General features: G+C 40.3%; 1 protein-coding gene across 1 annotated transcript in view; it reads left to right on the forward strand.

Annotated features, from left to right (window-relative positions):
• Window positions 1-19,869, forward strand: part of WNT2 (Wnt family member 2) — a 136,802-nt gene that overhangs the window by 22,677 nt on the left and 94,256 nt on the right. The window contains exon 2 of the mRNA XM_088456227.1: window positions 10,013-10,248. Within this exon, the coding sequence (XP_088312353.1) occupies window positions 10,013-10,248 (236 nt within the window). The remainder of the gene's footprint in view (window positions 1-10,012; window positions 10,249-19,869) is intronic.

Below are 19,869 nucleotides of genomic sequence, written 5' to 3' on the forward strand. Positions count from 1 at the left end.
ATACATAATATATATACACACACACACACTTGAACATGGCTAAGTGGGATCTCAAGGGACGGCACGTGCCGTGCAGTCTCACTTAAAGATGTATCTCACTTAACCAGGTTCAAGAAGTGTCTCACTTATAGAGCTTCTCACCCGTGTATGTGTGTGTGTGTGTGTATATGTATGTATGTATATATATATATATATTTATTAGGGATGTGCAGGCTCGGTTCTACTCTGTTCCGTTCGGTTTTTTTCCCGAATCTTATTGGGTTTCAGCTGTCACAAGTTTTGGATAGCCAATAAGATTCGGTAAAAAAAACCGAACGGAACAGAGTAGAACCGAGCCTGCACATCCCTAAATTATTTATTTATATATATATATATATATATATATTCAAAAGCCACAAATGGTCCTACACTCGTTTAAACAAATAACAGTGCCTCCATATAAACAAGTGATAGCAGCTCCAGCTATATTTCTACTAGCTGAAGTACCCGGCATTGTGCAGGTTTAAATCTTCAAGTTATTAAGATTTATTATGTGATGTTGTCCAAATCCATCCAGTGAAAGGCCCAGAACAGGCTCCCTGGGTCAAAGTTCTACTGGCGCACTTCGCCGTGAGGTCTGACCGGGACCCCAACTACATTAGGCATCCCAGACCAATTGGCAACCCTCTGGAGTTTTCATCCAAATCCATCCAGTGGAAGGCCCAAAACAAGCTCCCCGGGTCAAAGTTCTGCCCAGTGTGCATACACCAATGGGAGAACCGACCGGGACCTTAACCCCTTAGTAAGTCTTCTGGGATCCACTGTTACCACTCTGTGACATTTTCGTCCAAATACATCCATTGGAAGGCACAGAACAGGTTCGCCGGCTCAAAGTTCTGCCCAGCATACACCAACAGGAAGTCCGAACGGGACCCTAACCCCCCCCCCCCCCTTAAATCTGGCCAGGATCCAGCTGGACCACTTTGCATCCCAATCGGTGCAGGGGTGTCTGAATGCATAACCGGGCAGACAAACAAACAGACCAATTAATTTTACATATAAGATTTGTCTCATTGTCGCTATGTGGTCTAATAGCTTATTTTTTTATACTAGATAACTATGTAAGATTTGACAGTTGTGGAAGATATTCACCAACCAACAAACTTCTTTGATATATGTATATATAGTAGATATATTTATATATAATTTTATTTTTATTTTTTTTCAAACTTAAATTATTGCTACATCAAGAAGATGGAACTGTAATGTTGGATTATGTATAAAGACTTAACTATAAACCAATGCTTTTACTTACCTGCTACAGATGAGTCCTTATACACTATTGCTGCAGACGCGCCAGAGCCCTTACAGACACGCCAAGTCCCATACGACCGAACTTGTGCTGAGCGTCTTTTGGTCATTTTTTTGCCCGTAAAAACACCTGGTGTAGGTCTCAAACGGATGTGAGACTGCACGATTAATTTAATATGCAACACTTGTATATCTGTGTGCGACTGAGTCTGCTTCTGTTTACAAAGTGCTACGATGCAACTGCCATATTTTTTTCTCTATGCCAAGGTGCTTTGTAACCAGATTCAGTCACACACAATCAGTGCAGTCTGGTGAAGCAGGTTGGTGCATCCATTTTGTGACTCAGGGCCGTATTCAATTAGTTTTGCACAGAAAAGTTTCACCTGCCCGACTTTTCGCCGACATCATGTGTTTTAGATACGGAAACTTATCGTGTGCGTCCCCGCTTTCCGCCGTATTCAATTCCAAAACAGGCAAAAACGGCAAGCAGCGAATGCAGAACAGGCGGAAAGTACTGTCAGACTTGGGGGAAATAAGCCTTACCCCCCCCATAAAAGATGCACTAACGTGTTCCAATAGCCCTAATAAAACTAATTGGGGTACTGAAGTTGTTTAAAATCCTTGTTATTAGTATCCTTGCAAAAGTGGTGGAGAATGACATTATGCAGTATTTTATGCAGAAAATAAGTAGTCCCATCAAATTTGGGATGCTTGAAAATGGGTATTAGCATATTTTATATGTGTAAAGTGAAGTTTTAGAAAAAGTAAAATTCCTCCTCAATACAAGCACCTGCAATCCCAAAAACACTTGGCCATTTCATAGAGCACCCCCAGAAGCTTATTTCGCTAGTCCCCACACTTTTTTGTCATTTTCACCCCCAATTTCAAAGGCGTTTTTTGTGGGATCATGGAATTTTTATTTAATCTTTTTGTTTTTGGGTGAATTGTCCATTGGGGGGTGTACCAATGGTTTTGAGTGGTTTCCCAACATCTGCACCCCAAAATATAGATTTTGCACTTTTTCAATGCCTGGACTTTCCGCATAGGTGAACACAGAATGGAGTTGAATATGGAGTAAAAAAAACCACGTAATTATCACTAAAAACCATGTGAAAACGGCTTTTCACTTCTATTTGAATATGGCCCTAAGACGCATTTTTGGGTGAAAATGTTGCTCACTGCAAGCAGTGTCTCGCACAACCTGAAGGTTCACTCGCGCTCATGGTGTATTGAGGCTAGTTGTGTGAGGACACTATACTCCATGGTCTCACTCCAATTTCCTCTTCCTGCAGGGTATTTTCAAAACAAGCCAGCCAATCAAGTGGTGAATCTGAGTATTGCAGAGGAGCAATATGATATGTATTTTATCTATTTGCATAGACGATGTAATGTTTAGCATCACTGCCTCACAGCACTGAGGTCGTGGGTTCGATCCCACTATGGTCCTTACTGGCATTTGTACATTTCCTGTGTTTATGTGAGTTTCTTCCGGGTCCACTGGTTTCCTCCCACACTCCAAAAATCTACTGGTGGGTTATTTGGCTATACTAGTGCACTCCTGAATGCAGATTCACTATGGTCGGAAATCTGCACAGGCGCCTGACCTGTACTGCACATGTTCAGTACGGGTCCTGCGTGAACGCACGCAGAGCGGCAGCAGACTGTTGGTGATGGAGTCTGCTGCCGTTTGTGATGGGAGGGGCGGGGGAGGAATTGCTTTGCAATTTGATCCTGAGATGGAGCAGGTACTGATTTGAATGGCCAAATATTCTCTGTAAAACGCTGCAGTATATGTGTGCGATATATAAGTAACTGGTAATAATTAAAGATAAATAGTAAACTAATAGTCTATCTGGGAAAATCGACTGACTTACAGACACACTTAGGGGTAAATTTACTAAAGTGAGAGTTTTTAGAAGTGGAGATGTTGCTCATAGCAACCTATCAGATTCTAACTATTATCTTTTAGAAGGTGTTAGTTTAATCTTAAGTAGAATCTGATTGGCTGCTATGGGCAACATCTCCACTTCAAAAAACTCTCATTTTAGTAAATATACCTCTTAGAGAGCGCTTTCCTCAACTATGTTGATAATCTTGAACAAGTTGATAATGTCTGCTTATTTCCGGCAGCTTCTAAACGTGCTGAGAGGGCAGATATTGTGGTATGTGGCCAAGAAGATCCATGTCTCTGCGGCTGGACGGTCTTAGCAGGGATTTGTCTACTGTTTGAGGTTCTTCTCCTGCATGATTCTCTGCACACCAGACAAGCCTATATAACCGCAAAAAAACTGATACTTTATGCACTGAGAGTGCTTACTTTTAGTTTTGATCATCAGCGTAACAGGTATTTCTATTGTGGCAACAAGTCTGGGAAATTTTTGGCCAATTTGGTATGATCTTATGTCACCCCCTCTCTTATTTTAAAATTAAAATCTGACTCCTCAGTTATATATGAGACATCAGCTATTTGCAAAGAATTTCTTCGTTATTACAAACTAGGGGTGTGCACCGGCCACTTTTCGTGTTTTGTGTTTTGGATCTGGATCTTTCTTCGTGTTTTGGATCTGGATTGGTTTTGCCAAAACCACCCTTCCGTGTTTTGTGTTTTGGATCTGTATTTTTTTTTTAAAAAAAGCATAAAAACAGCTAAAATCACAGAATTTGTGTGTTTTTCTGCTCCAATGCTATTATTAACCTCAATAACCTTAATTTCCACTCATTTCCAGTCTATTCTGAACACCTCACACCTCACAATAGTGTTTTTATGGCCAAAAGGTTGCACCGAGGTAGCTGGATGACTATGCTAAGAGATACGAGTGGGCGGCACAAACACGTGGTCCATCTAGGAGTGACACTGCAGTGGCAGACAGGATGGCAGTTTGAAAAACTAGGCCCCAAACAGTACATAATTCAAAGAAAAAAAAGAGGTGCAAGATGGAATTGTCCTTGGGCCCTCCCACCCACCCTTATGTTGTATAAACAGGACATGCACACTTTAACAAACCAAACATTTCAGCGCCAGGGTCTGCCACACGACTGTGGCTGAAATGATTGGTTCGTTTGGGCCCCCACAAAACAAGCTGGCAATTAATCTGTCCCTGCACAAACTGGCTCTACGGAGGCAAGATGTCATCCTCATCCTCCTCATCCACCGATTCCTCACCCTCTTCAGTGTTGTGTACATCCTCATCCTCACAGAGTATTAATTCTTCCCCGCTGGAATCCACAACCACAGGTCCCTCTGTACGTTCTGGAGGCTGGTCTCCCTGGAAGAGTTGATAATTAATTTTATGAACATCGTCTTCTCCACATTTTGTGGAAGCAACCTCCTACGCCTTTCGCTGACGAGGTTCCCGGCTGCACTAAACACTCTTTCGGAGTACACACTGGAGGGGGGGCAACTCAGGTAAAATAGAGCCAGTTTGTACAGGGACCTCCAAATTGCCTCTTTTTCCTGCCAGTACAGGTACGGACTGTCTGACATGCCTACTTGGATGCTGTCACCGATATAATCCTTTAACAGACAGATGCATGCTTGTCGCTGCTGCTTTGAGGATGCAGGTGCGGCTACAGCCACCACAATTCACAAAGACAGAAAAAAAAGAAGAATTTTTTGTGGAGCGCACTTTGAGGGTTACACCACCCTTTAACAGACAGACGCACGCTTGTCGCTGCTGCTTTGAGGATGCAGGTGCGGCTACTGCGCATACATTTCACACACAAACACAGAAAAAAAGAAGATTATTTTATTTTGTTGGAGCGCACTTTGAGGGTTACACCACCCTTTGACAGACGCACGCTTGTCGCTGCTGCTTTGAGGATGCAGGTGGAATCTAGACGGGATTTGGAACTGGGGACACACTACCTCCATCAATTCTCTAAATCCCACTGCACTAATGGCAGATACCGGATGCACGTCTAACACCAACATAGCAGTCAAGGCCTCAGTTATACATTTTGCTTCAGGATGACTGCTGTCGTACTTCATCCTCCTCGCTAGGGACTGTTGGAGGGTCAATTGTTTAGTAAAAGTAGTGGTGTTCCTACTTCCTCTCTGGGATGATGAACAACTCCCAGCAGCAGCAAAAGCACTAGAAGGAAGTGGTTCTTGATCTTTCCCTATTTTATTTTTATCAGGGAAAGTTTGGTCCTCCATTTATGTTATATTGATATATACATGCGGCTAAGGCGCACACAAACGCAGAAAATAATTTTTTATTTTTGCTGGAGAGTAGTGCACTTTGTGGGTTACACCACCCTTTAAGAAATGAGCCAGCCGGCCCTTTACTTATGGGACACAGGCGCACGCTTGGCGCTGCTCCTTTGTTGATGCACGTGCAGCCACAGTGCACACAATTCACAAACACAGAAACATTTTTTTTATTTTGTTTGGAGTGGCCTTTGGGGGTTACAGCACCCTTTAACGGTCAAGCCAGCCGGCCCTTTACTTATGACACAGGCGAACGCTTGGCACTACTTTGTTGATGCACGTACGGCCATTGCGCACACAATTCACAAACAGAAAATATTTTTTTATTTGGTTTTTAGTGTACTTTGGGGGTTACAGCACCCTTTAAGAAATGAGCCAGCCGGCCCTTTACTAATGGGACACAGGCGCACGCTTGGCACTACTTTGTTGATGCACGTGCGGCTACTGCACACACAATTCACAAACACAGAAAATATATATATTTTTTGTTTGGAGTGTACTTTGGGGGTTACAGCACCCTTTAACGGACAAGCCAGCCGGCCCTTTACTAATGGAACACAGGTGCACACTTGGCGCTGCTCCTTTGTTGATGCACGTGCAGCCACAGTGCACAAAATTCACAAACACAGAAAAAATATTATTTTTTTTAGCACTTGGGGGGAGCACCCCTGACGGACAGAGCACCCCCTGGACAACACTACAGCACCCCTTTAGGACTGGGACACTGCACAGGACTTTGGAGTGGACACAGCCCCTATGGACAACAGCAGCACAACACAGCCAGCCCCTATGGACTTTGAAGTAGTGGACACAGCCCCTATGGACAACAGCAGCACAGCACAACACTACTCTGCACTACACTACACAGCCCAGCCAGCCCTAACTCCCACCCTCCCTCTTCACTGTCCACAGCCGAGTGAGAAAATGGCGCCGAGGCGGGTACCTTATATAGGATCCAAAACCCGCGAGACCCGGAAGGCGGGATGATGACGTTTTGCCTCGATTTCAGATCCGAGTCAGGCGGGAAAAGTTGAGCCTGACTCGGATCGGCCTTGGATCGGGGGGGCTCGGGTGGGTTCGGATTTCAGAAATCCGAACCCGCTCACCCCTATTACAAACCTTATATGCTGTCCCGCCTGATGCTCCAGCACTAGGTATGTTTTTTTTTATTTTTTAAATGCTGCTCTACCCTCTCTCACAGATTATGACACAGCATCCTTTATAGAGTCTGTTACAGAACCTGAACTTCTCTTTAATTAAAACCCTTAAAGGTAAGTCGCCAGGCCCAGATGGCTTTGGTGCTGAATATTACCAACTCCTAGCGCCTCATCTCATGCCACACCTGTTTGTCCTCTTTAACTCTATTATTGAGGGGAACCCTCCTCCACCTGATTTTAATACAGAAAAAATAGTTTTCCCCAAACTGGGAAAAAACCCTACTCTTGTGCAATTTTATTGACCATTTTCCTTGTTAAATCAAGATTTTAATAAACTGTTCACCTAGCTTGTTGCCGTGCAGTTGCAGAAGCTTCTCTCCAGACTCCGCCATACTGCTTAAACTGTGTTTGTTAAGGGTCGGACCACAGTGCATAATGTACGCTTACTGGTTGCTGCCATGTTTAGATCACACGAGAGTGGAAATAACATTACTATCATTGTTAGTTGTGAATGCAGATAAAGCCATTGGCCATGTTTCTTGGTCCCATAATCTTAGAGTCCTCCATTTACAACAATTCAGTCCTGAGTTCATACGTACTACCGACTGCTTTCCTTACAATTAATGTGCTCAAAACGTCCTCCTTTCTACTTCATCGGGGTACACAGCAGGGTTGCCCCCTGTTCCCACTGCTCTTTAACTTGGCTCTTCACCCATTACTTGGAAAGTTTGAAATTAAATCAAGATGTCTGCATTTGCAGACGATTTATTACATTTTGGTGAGCCTCATGTGGCGTTCTCCTCCCTCTCGGACACACTACATCATTTTATTCTATTCACTGGCTTCTTGGTTAATTTAACTAAAACAAGCCCTAGGACTCCATATTGTTGCCATGGAGGGATGGGGTGCTACCTTGCCCTTTACGGGGGCCCAAGGTTGTATGATTTATTTAGGTTTTCAAATCTCTCCTCATCCCTCTGCTCTATATTCTGATAATTTCCACAGTTTATCCGTTAGATGCTCTCAGATTTCATGAAATGGAAACGTCTGCCGGTATCCTACCTGGGCTGTTGTCATTTATTCAAAATTATCTATCTTCCTCGTCTCCTCTATCTCATGCAAATGCTCCCTGTTTGGTAAGAATAAATGGATCACTGTTATCTCTACAGCTTTAAGTAAAATTCATATGGGCACATGAACACCTGTGCATCTCATTTTTCAAACTGAAACAGACTTTGCATCCTTGTGGAGTTGACCTTCCTTGCATACAGGACTATGCCCTGGCTGCCAATTAAAGGTATGGATTGGATTGGAGGATGCAACAATTATGTCTTTTAGATGTATAGAACAGGAATTTAGCCCACTAGTAGACCTACTTAACTTACTTCACATGTCCCCTACTAGATGCCCACCCAACCTAATTGATCATCCACTTGTTTAAACCCCTTGCTATGCCTGGCATGCCACTAGGAAAGATTTGGTCTCAACTTCTGTCACTCATTTTTACCTACAGTCTGTAACCCAGATTTTCAGAATGGTGAGGTTAATGCTTTTGGTACGGTTTTGGCATCTCCAGGTGCTTTGCTCTGTATATCATTTTCAAGAGCATGATTGTTTCTCTGTCCTTACTCTCTTATATCTCCAGGATAAATATCCTCTTAACTTCCCTCTTTTTTTGCCGACTTTCACATTTGCAGTTACATTACTCATTTATTGTCTCGTCTTTCGCCTGCTGACCTGCCTTGTCCTCTAGATGGTGCTATCTGACATAGAATACAGGGTCCGCATCCCACATCATTCATTTATGCCCACACTAGATGGAGATTAAATCTACCTAAACTAACTACAGGGATGGCTAAATGGCGTGAAACCTTTCCGGAGATGGACTTATTAACCATCATTGAGTCGTCCTCATACACAGAAATGCACTTGAAGTTGCTGCACAGGGCTTATTATACACCTAAACTGTGATACTTTGGAGTTTCTGAGGACTCTAATCATATGTTCCCAACCTGATGCTATTATTCACTGTATTCTGTCCTGCCACATAGTGCAGAATGTTTGGAATGATGTACAAAATTATATCAATAGAGACCAAACCATACTTTCCCAATGGATTAATAGAGAACCCATTTCAATATCTGTGATGTTACCATGTTTGGCATCAGGGTTGAATGTTCTCGATGTTGAAACTCAGACGGAATGATTTTTCACTATCTGGCTTCTATATCTAGTCACTTTGCCACCACATATAAGAGAATTCACTAGGAAAGCGGTCAGTTTGATGACTAGGTATAATTCTGAAACGTTAGCTAGAGGGTCATCCCCCATTTAAGCTTTCAGTGACTGTTGAAATGATGGTTCATCTCCTCTACACCTTTGAGTCTTGTACTAACTTTCCACCTGTAACTTTCCTATGTACCATGAAAGGTTAGTTACATATATTTGAATTATAGATGTAACTATGTATGTCGTTACTTTCACTGCTGCTCTTCTTCTATGCTACCCCTCCATTATACGATTGGTAGTTTATTTGCCTATTTAGTTACCTATTTACAGATGTGTTCACATACATCTATCCTCCGTGCGCTACAAGTCCCGTTACACATAATGTGTGAGCGCCGCGTGACTCGGTAGCTCCGAACGCCTTTTCATGTGACTTTTTACCTTGTGAATAGGATGCATAAGCAGCTTCTGCTGATTAAAAAGATATGTGGCATGCCTATATTCTGTGCGACTGCGGGTGTATCTGCATGTGAAATACTACGCTACAGATACACCCGCACATAGAATGTAGGCATGCCGCATTTTAATCAGAAGAAACTGATTGTGCGCCTATTCACATCGCTGTGCGAATAAGACGCATCTGAAGATAAAAAGTTGTAAGAAAAGACTCTGTGCTATCGAGTCACGCCACGGCATGGCGCAATTAGAAGGGCTGTTTAACACGCAAGGAGGCTAGATGTATGAGGACAAATCTGTATGTTATTTGCATTGTACAGACCATGTATAGTATAATTGCTTTGTGTGATCTTTACAATAAATACATTTAAAACTAAACTGTCATGTCTAATCTTGTGATGCTGCATGTACAATTATTTCTTACTGTATATGATATTGCATGAATACTTAGTTGCTCTCACTTGAAACCCCAGCACTTGGATGGCGCTGCATAAGTGGACTGGTCTGGATTTGTACAGACAGTGCAAAATTACTGAATTCTGATGAACCTCTAATAGAATTAGGTAAAGGATGTCTAAATATAGACACTTGACATAATGCGCCAATGATGAAATACTCTGTAACCAACTATTTACACATTCTCTTCAACAAATGATGTGTTTTCTTTGTATAGGTACATGGGAGCTGTTGGTTCCTCCTCTACTTCATCCCGTGTAATGTGCAATAATGTACCTGGTTTGGTGACTCACCAGAGGCAGCTCTGCCGGCGTTATCCTGAAATTATGCATGTTATTGGTATAGGAGTGAGGGAATGGACATCAGAGTGTCAGCATCAGTTTCGACATCACCGCTGGAATTGCAACACACATGAAAGAGATCAAAGCTTATTTGGAAAACTGATTTTACGCAGTAAGTTGGTAGAGAGACCGCATATTTGTATTCTTTGAATTAAAAAATTCACTTTAAAATGTGTTTCGAATTTTTAAACAATTATGGCATTTTTGTGGTGTTTTTATAGAATTACTTCCCAACCTCCCGCGAATTATGACGAATAGTCCTGATCCACCTGATAGTCCCCTGAAATTGGAACCGTTGTGGGGGGGGAGTTACCTTTTATATTTTCACTACACCATTCAACACCATTTAATTACACAGCTGTTTCTCTTCTGCATACTTCCTGACTGCAGTACTTACAGCTGCTTTACCTATATCCTAACCCATCCCTTTAGTCATGCATGGAACGTGCCAGTCTCCCCATGGCTATCCCAAAGTCCCAGACGAAAATAGGCTGTGTGATTTTTTTAAAAATTTTTTTAGGAGGAGATGATTAACAGGAGAACCAATAAGCCATAAATATGGATATAGCAGCCTCTGATCAGTCCTTCTGCCCCCCACTATTCTCCAACAGCCATTTGAAAGTGATGAGCTGTAATGTTAAGAACAACCAGATTATTTTAAAAATTAGTTATCAAAAGGTGTCTCTTGCTAGTCTGAATAATGTATATATATATAGGAAGTGACTATGTTAGGTGGATGCTTTTTATATAGACATAAGGCATGTAAGGGATAGATATGCAGAGCTGCATTATGTGGGCAGACCATAGTAACTCAGATGATTTTGATTCTCTGTTTACATGAAATCCAATCAAAACTCTGTCCTAACAACATTTTAGAAGTTCCAGCTATCTCTCATCTCTGCACAAGCTTCTAAGCCCAAATGCCTTTTTAATACATTTAAATGTCTTCTCACTCCTCCCACAACAAAATCCACTGGCTACTATTGGTGGGCAAGATCTCACTTCATACATCAAAGATAAGATTGGCAATGAAATGCTATGCGCTTCCTATACCAGAAACCTTCTCTGGTTCCTTCCTCTGGCACCTTCTCTTCATTTAAGCTTTCAACCTAATATGAAATATATACACTCTTCCCATCTAACTACTCTACTACCTCTCTTCTTTATCCTATACTCTCCAAAATCAGTTGAGCTCTGTCTCCTGTGTTCATCTCGACTTTAATTAAAATCTGTACTCTCCCCCTCTCCCGCTACTGTTATCGTTCCATCATTCAGGCATGCCGTAATTACTCCTATTCATAAAAAACACAATTCTGACCCAAACGCTCATTCAAATTACTGGCCCATTTCTCAGCTCCCTTACAACCTCCAAGGTGCTACAGAGACTTTCCTACACCCACCTCACATACTTCCCTGTCTCACACTATTTATTACAATATGTAGGTCTTCAGGACACTGTCCTATCCTTGTTCTCATCCTACTTATCAAATTGTTCTTTCAGTATTTTCCATCTCCTCTCTGCTCCTCTCTCCTCTGTTGTCTGTCTGTCTGCATCTGAATGTGTAAAGACTGAGAGGCCCACTTTCAGCATCTCTGCACACTGTAATACCCCCAGTGATTCTTTAGATGCTGCCATTGGTGCAAATCGTCGTCACTTGCACCAGCCCTATTGCAGGACCAGTTTATTTGTCTGACTGTGGCTGCACTGTGCATTTTAGCCTCTTTCACTGACACGCTGACGACAATACCATGACACTCTAATGAGACAGACTTTTTTGCATTCACTTCTAGTCACCGGCCATCACTCTTCCGCATCATTTCTGATACTCTCTCCTGACTGCAGCAGCATCTTTGTGTATGCACTTTGTGTAACATGCGCCGTAGGAGTTTTCTGAATTTTTCACGTGTAGTTGCAAATAATCGCTCAACTACAGTACATGAACATTGGTATTGCGTGTGGCTTTGAATCAGGCCCAAAACATTCAACTACCGCTCTGCTCTGTCAGCTCTTACATTGGTGGTTTTTTTGTTTTTTTTTAACCACGTTCAGTATAAAATACTTCTACTTACTCATAAGGCTATCAAATTAAACCAACATACAGTATATCTACTCACTCATCTCTAAATATCCATCCGCTCAATGTCTCTCATCCACACTCATTACCTGCTCCCATTCACAGTCACAGGACATTTATCAGTCTGCTCCCGCTCTATGGATTGCCCTCCCTCGCACAACAAGACTTTCTTTTAGCCTTCAAACGTTCAAGAGTTTCCTGAAAATACACGTCTTCAGTCAAGCTTATCAAATTCTACTAATAACCTCCCACTACACAGTCCACTTACAACTTTATATACAGTATGTTCTCTTTTTACACTCACACAGCCAACTGACCCCAGGTCAATATTGCTGGAATACATAGCCCACTAAGAACCTCTGGCTGGACCAATTTGCAATATGTAGTACTTATCCTCGTGTATTAATTCCCTATAGATTTTAATCTTGCAAGCAGGGTCCTCTTTATCTCTTTCTGTCTCTTATTGCATAGTCTTGTTTTAATAATGTTTTGTTTCCAATTGTAAAGCATAATGGATCTTGCTGGTGCTATATAAATATATTTAAGGTAATAAAGGAGTTCAATTGTTATACGAATTAACACACATGCATAATTGCATATGCACTTTATTAGAAAGATATCATTGTGTTAAATTGTCACATGATATGTGATTTACATTTTTGTCTGAGTTGTGCTCTGCATCAACTTTATTTTGGGATATCCCACTTACATTGAATAATTGTTTGGATATTTTTTTCGCCGTGCTTTGGTGATTGAGGCATCACCAAAGATTTCATATGATTGCTTTGGATTTGAGACTATTACATCTCAGATGTTTCTAACAGACTGCTGATATCCGCTCTCTATGTGGATAAGTAGCGGGATCAATGTCTGCCATTCATAATGTAATACGATTGTCATCTTACTACTGTTGGATTCATGTTTTTTTAATCTGGACTTCTTGCTACAGCATTCTATTATGGATGTGTTTTAATGAATATTATTAAAAGCTAAGTTTTAGTATAATTTCTGTAGAGTGAGTGCCCCAACTAAGAGTACTTTTTTCTTTCTACACTTTCCTAAAACATTGCGAGAATGTGAAAGATACAATGGTCAACCAATATTAACTTGATGACCTCTTTCCAACAATTCAGTTTTGTTGTATAGGAAAGCTTGCCACTTGGAGAGAGCGATCTATTAAATTGCATTGAAATTTAACACTCACCCAGAGGATTGTAGTTTCAAATTCTTCCAAGAACAGACATATCATTACTTTATCATTAGGTAGGTGACAATATCTGGGAATATGTGAAGTGTTTTGTCACTGTTGGTTATAGGTTTGGGGTTTATTGCATTAAAATAAACTCCAAATGGCCTTTATATAGTCTACTAGTTACAAAAACCTTTATCAAACTACAGTACCTGTGACAGAAATGGATCATATAGCAAATCTCAATTGGAGGTTTATGAAAGCAAGGGCTACTACAAGAGAATGACTAGAGCTTGTTAAACCAAAAATAGTGCTATATCCATATGTCTAAAGACACACCAAAAAATTGTTACATACTGAAATTTAAATGATCATAGATATGGATCAAATAATACATGTTTTATTAAAACACACATGCTAGAATGATTCTTACCTTGGGTTTGGTCTGTTATTCCGGCGGATGAATCCGGAAACCCGAACGCTGAAGATCCCGACGGGAGGTAAGTACTCAAACCCTCCCCCTAGCCCTAACCCTCCTTTAGTGGTGCCTAACCCTAACCTCCCCCTGGTGGTGCCTAACCCTCCCAGAGGGGTGCCTAAACCTAACACCCCCATCCCCAGGGAAACAGTTACTTACCGGCATCCGCACGTTGGGGATTCCAGCATTCGGTATGCAGACACCGGTATCCGGATCTCATTCGGGATAGCGGAGTCAACATTTTAGCGGCGGTCGGGATTCCGGCATTGATATATGGGCGGTCGGCATCCCATCTGCCACCATTTTAACTGCATCCCCTTACTATATTATTACAAAACAACCAAAAAAGGAATATGTATGGGTGCTAGCCTATAAAGATGGTAATTGAGACTCAAAAAAACATCAAATATGTATAATGTTCGATATCCAAAATGGCTGACAGCAGCCCTTATATAGATGGGAAAATTGCTGGATTCCCATAAATCAAAGAACATACAGACAAAGAATATATAGGCGCTGGTCAGTATAAAAAAAAGATTTAATAAATATATAATGAAGAGACAATATAAAGAAAAAATACTCTAAAAATTAAATAAAAAACATTATAACAATTAAAAACATGGATCGAATCTCACGTAATAAATATGTTAGACTATATATATTGTTGTATATCAGTGTATCAGTTGGGACTGTATTATTGACTGGTGCTTGTTTATGAGAAAAAAGTGTCAAACCTATAAACTGATTTACTATAGAAAAATAACCACCACTGATCTAGATGATTAGTGTCAAAGATGATATCTGGTTAGTAAATTCAATGATATTGCCAATCTCAAGGGCTGTTTATACTAAGATGAAAGAAAGAAAAACAAGAGGGTGTCAGAACATTGTATCAAACTAAAGGTATTTAAGAAAACCACAAATTGTTAATTCGATAGTTGATACAGTGTTTAGAAAATTATTACCCCCAATATAATTTCAGCATTTGGTTAAAACTTCACAGTATCCAGAAAAATTAATAATTCATCAGACACACATCCTGCTAAAAACCGATCTAAACCACAGAAAATTATTATTACAATTATGGCGTTTTGATTAAATCTTTATAATATAGTCCAGAAAAAATAATAAATGTTGAACAAAAAAAAAGAAGGGAAAAAAAAGGGGGGGATAAACCACAGAGAATTGATGTCACAGTTGTGGCATTTTGATTTAATTATTGTAATATTGTCCAGAAAAAATAGATAAATAATGAGCTCACTGGAACCTCATAGGTCTCCCATCCATTCGTCAGCCACCTTTATGTATGCTTAGCTATTTTGCTCTAACTCTGCCCCTGCATATATGCTACTGCAAGAGGTTTCTTAGATGGTTCTATTTCTCTGCATACAAGGGAAGTACATCTGATCCAATATAGATATTGATGATTCAAGTGTTTAGTTTATGTACATAATTGTTAAAACTCTCTATCACACAAAAAGAGAGTTTTATGCCCTGTTATTCTGGGGATATCAATTTTTGGAGAGTAGTGTTCTCAGGAATAGAACAAAAGGAAAAAGACATGCATGCAAAAAATAGGTTATATAACCTGTATCCTTTTGATTACTTTAAATGAAATCCTTACGTGATCAGGAGAGGGTCCAATCTGTCAGTAGGTACCACTTATACTGACTAGCGGCCCGACTGCTGAATAGAAAAAATACCTCCCTCCGCAAACAGCGGATGCTGGCTATATGTCAGCCTCTTCGTATGTGTCGCCTCCTGTACCGTAGTATTATATGTAAATTGTGATCCTTGTAAGTATATCACCCTTTTTTCCTTCTTATGCTCCTCTCCATTGCAATAGATATTAGATATTAACACGTTTCTCTGCCTCTTTCAGTCATTCAGCGGCTTCCTCAGAACAGTGTGTAAGGATCCTCTCCCATCAGCTCTTTATGAGCCCTGCTTTGCTGATTCAGAAAAACAACAGCTGTTGTGTTAACCCATCGGATCCCTCCACATACGCTCAAACCGGGTTATCCATGATTCCTTTATCAGCTTGCTTTTAGAATTTATAGATAATCATAATGGTATATGGTATGTGTGATTTATCTCAGGGAAGTGACTTAATGCTGGACAAATTTAATGCTCTGACAATGATTAATTTAAACTTTGCAGAGTACAAACACCATTATATATATATATATATATATATATATATATGGCATATAAAATGTCTCTTTTGGTGCATTTTTATAAATATCTATTTAAATAGGCTTCACTTGAAATAAGTATGATTTATATCTAGCCCCATATATATGAGTCCCACACTTTGTGTTAATCTACTTCTGATTAACCACCTTAGATAGCCCACACCTAATCCAATATCGTTTCAAAACTTAAAATATCATCCTATTTATTAGAAACCATATAGTTTCACATATAATATATTATATACTTTCAGATAAAGTACCACAGCGCTTAAAATAACCATTATAAATAAATAATAATCAGTAAATCTAGAATTCAATTATTTAATATATAAAAATACACATTAAAAGAATAGAAATAATCCATCAAAAAAAGCACCTGGATTCAACATATAATCACACATGTAATAATAATACAATGATTAATAGGGAACCTGAAAAGTAGTGATCACATAATTTAGTCCAGTGCACAACTGTCCAAATAAAGGTCTCCTATTGGACCTGATGGGTGAATATGACACACATCCCAAATTCCAATAGCGGCTGTACGGCAATAAAATAATGTGCTGGCAAAACCAATGAAGGGTCTAAAAATGACCTATATGTAGCTCACCCTTGGAGAGGAGTCCCGCAATACGGAGGAGGCTATACAATGAATGGAACAGGCTGTGATGTTCCTCATATGGGAAACCTGTATATATCCAATAAAGAGTGTTCCACAGATGGCCACAAACTCCGGCAATAGCTGATGCTCACACACCGGGATGGTGTGTAGCGGTGTAGCAATAGGGTGGCGCAACGTGATGTGTTGGACCCCAGCCGAGTATCCAGCTCTCACAGCAGCTGTAGAAGTGGTGAGGGGGCTCAGTGTGCTGATCTCCGGACTCCCGCCGAACGTCCGACTCCGGCCGAACGTCCGACTGCACGTGGAGTTGATAGAAGGGCGAGTGGACAATAAAGGCAGAAAACAAATGGAATCTAGGATAAACTTCTATATAGAGTCCACATACTAACACATGAATGTCTATTAATATTCCTAATGTGCAGACAAATTGACCCACTGAGTCAATAAGTACAATTGGAAGAAGAGACATATATATGCTAAATATCAAAGTATATAGATATTCAATTTCTATACTGATATTAAAGATAGAGAGAGAGAAGAAAAAAAAATTATATATAAATGTATATGGGAAGAAGAGGAATTAGTGTATTATTAGCCAGTCATTATAAATACAGATTTTTAAAACCGAAAAAAAAGGAGACGAAGAAACTCACTGAACCCTCATAGGTCTCCCATCCATTAATCAGCCACCTTTATGTATGCTTAGCTATATTGGTTTCTTTGAGTTGTTCTATTTCTCTGCCTACAGTAGTGATAAAGCTAGAATAAAACGGATCTTGGAGTTATTATATTAATTAGATATTACTATCAACCCAGCGGGAATGTAAAAACATATCTAGAGACATACATGTTATGATATTTTAAAAATAAACCACAAAATTACCCACCTCACCATAGCTACCGACTATATATACTTGGAATGGTATAGACCGATCACTCGATTCTAATTATTAGACTCTATAGGAAAGATATCCATATAATTAACCAATATTGTTCAATTCCACAGTATCATTAAGACCTTGAGGTATAAGAGTTCTAAGCCTAAAAATCCAGTGCGCTTCTCTTCTGCATAACTTTTGTATCTGGCCCCCCCTCTTATGGTGGGTATGACTTGATCAATAGCTTTAATCGTTACACCCTCTATATTGTCCCCTTGACATCCCGCTACATGTTTGGAGGATAATGAGTGCATGTTGAATTTCTTAAAGATGTTACTCCTATGCTCCATAAACCTAGCATGCAGAGGTCTAGTGGTCCGCCCGACATATTGAATGCCACAACCACATTCTACTATATAAATCACAAATGATCTACAATTCAAAAAATCTTTAATAGAAAAACCTCTTTTGAAACAGTAGAGATGAAATTCATACTCTTTATTTAGTATGTTTGCATGTGGTACAGCTAGTCTTACTACATCGATAAAAACCTATGGGCTTTGGGGGAGCCAATCAATGTTTGGTGATCTTCGATGTTGGCCTCTTGAAGTGACTAGGAGCTAACTTAGATTTGAGATTTTCAGACTTACTAAATATCACTGCCTAATTTGCCGAGATCAATGGTCCTAAATGTATATCTGATTTCAATATAGAGAGACTCTTCTGAATGATCCCTCTGATCTCTCTAGTATGTGCATTACAAGTAGTTACAAAGGCTAGTTTTCTATCGGTGGTATTGTTGGTGTTTTTTCCTTTCATGATAGCATCTCTATCTATGGCCTGAACCTCACTAATTGCTTTTTCCAGTAAGGGCGCTGGATATCCCTGTTCGATAAATGAATCATATAGTATACTAGCCTGATTCTCAAAGTCCTCAAGTCTCAAGCAGTTTCTTTTAATACGAAGAAACTGTCCTTTTGGAATGTTATCTTTCCAGGTCTTAATATGGTTACTTCTATAGTGGAGATACCGATACCATTATTACAAAACAATCTTAAAAAAAGAGGTATTCGCAAGGGAACTGATATGGTTCATTGAAAGCACAATAAGATGGAGCACAATAGAAGATTAAACAGTCTAATTCTGATATGTGCATGAGTCACACATTTTAAACTGGCTACATAAAATTATATTATATTGCATCTAGTTGTCAGGAGCGTAATCCAATTGGAATATAGTAGTAATGGAAACTCTTTGGTGTATAGGCAAAAAAGATTATCGCACGTTCAGTTGTAAAATTTTATATAATACCTTTTATGTTTTAGGCAGTGGATAAATTTTACTGATCAAGGTAACATTTTGATGGAAAACTGTCAATGTTCTGTGTACTGTAGGGAAAGGTCCATTTTAATTTAACAGATAACCTCTTTACGGAGCAAATCAAATATATCAAAATACCAATACTTCGATCTATATATCTTTTAGGGAACTATTCTCTGCCCATGAGATGATGAATTAGCTGATATATGTTATAGTCACATCTTTGTATTGTTATTTTTTTTACACTATATATATTGTATAAAAGTACACGAATCTTGAACACAATTTAAAAAAAATTATAATCGTAGGGATTTGGCTTGGTCGGGCATGGTGCAGGATGCAAAGTCAGCGGCACTCAGACCTGAATATCCTTTTTTTTCATCCTGTTTCCCTTAATCCTACCCTTCCTGTACCCTTGAGCATGACCTCTAAACTACCCAGGCACAGTTTTGTTGCAGTCCATTGGTTTGGCGGTCTGTGCTCCTCGCAACATGCAGTTTGCTCCTCCTTGGCTCTGGTGTTATCTTGGATACCTTTCTCACAGTGTGCTGGATCTCCTGCAGCCGCATGGCTCGCTCAACTGCTGAGGTGAGTAGGCTGGTGTGTCCTGGAACCTATGTATACTGCTCCTGGTCATTCTCTCCTTCTCCAGTCCTGCTGTGTGGTGTGGTGGTCCCCCTCCACCATCTACTACAGCGGTACTCCCTGGATGTTTGGGGGTGTGGTGCCGTTTCTGTCTCATTAGACTCTAACCTTTGGAGCCACTCTCCCAGTGCTAGATCTTTCTCACTGTGAGAGTGGCTCCAAAGCCTGCACATCCCTGATTAGCTTTGGACTTATCTGCATACATTACCTCCATTCCTTGGGGTCTCTGGCCCTGATTCAGAGCCGGACACTCTGACAGAGCGCTCGCTCTGAATCAGGGCCAGCCCTCTGGTTTTTTAGAGCGGCCCCCTGGCCGCTCGCATAGCTGTGG

Source organism: Taudactylus pleione, unplaced genomic scaffold (genome assembly GCF_031769625.1).
Source record: "Taudactylus pleione unplaced genomic scaffold, aTauple2 ptg000041l, whole genome shotgun sequence".
Classification (NCBI taxonomy): Eukaryota; Metazoa; Chordata; class Amphibia; order Anura; family Myobatrachidae; genus Taudactylus; species Taudactylus pleione.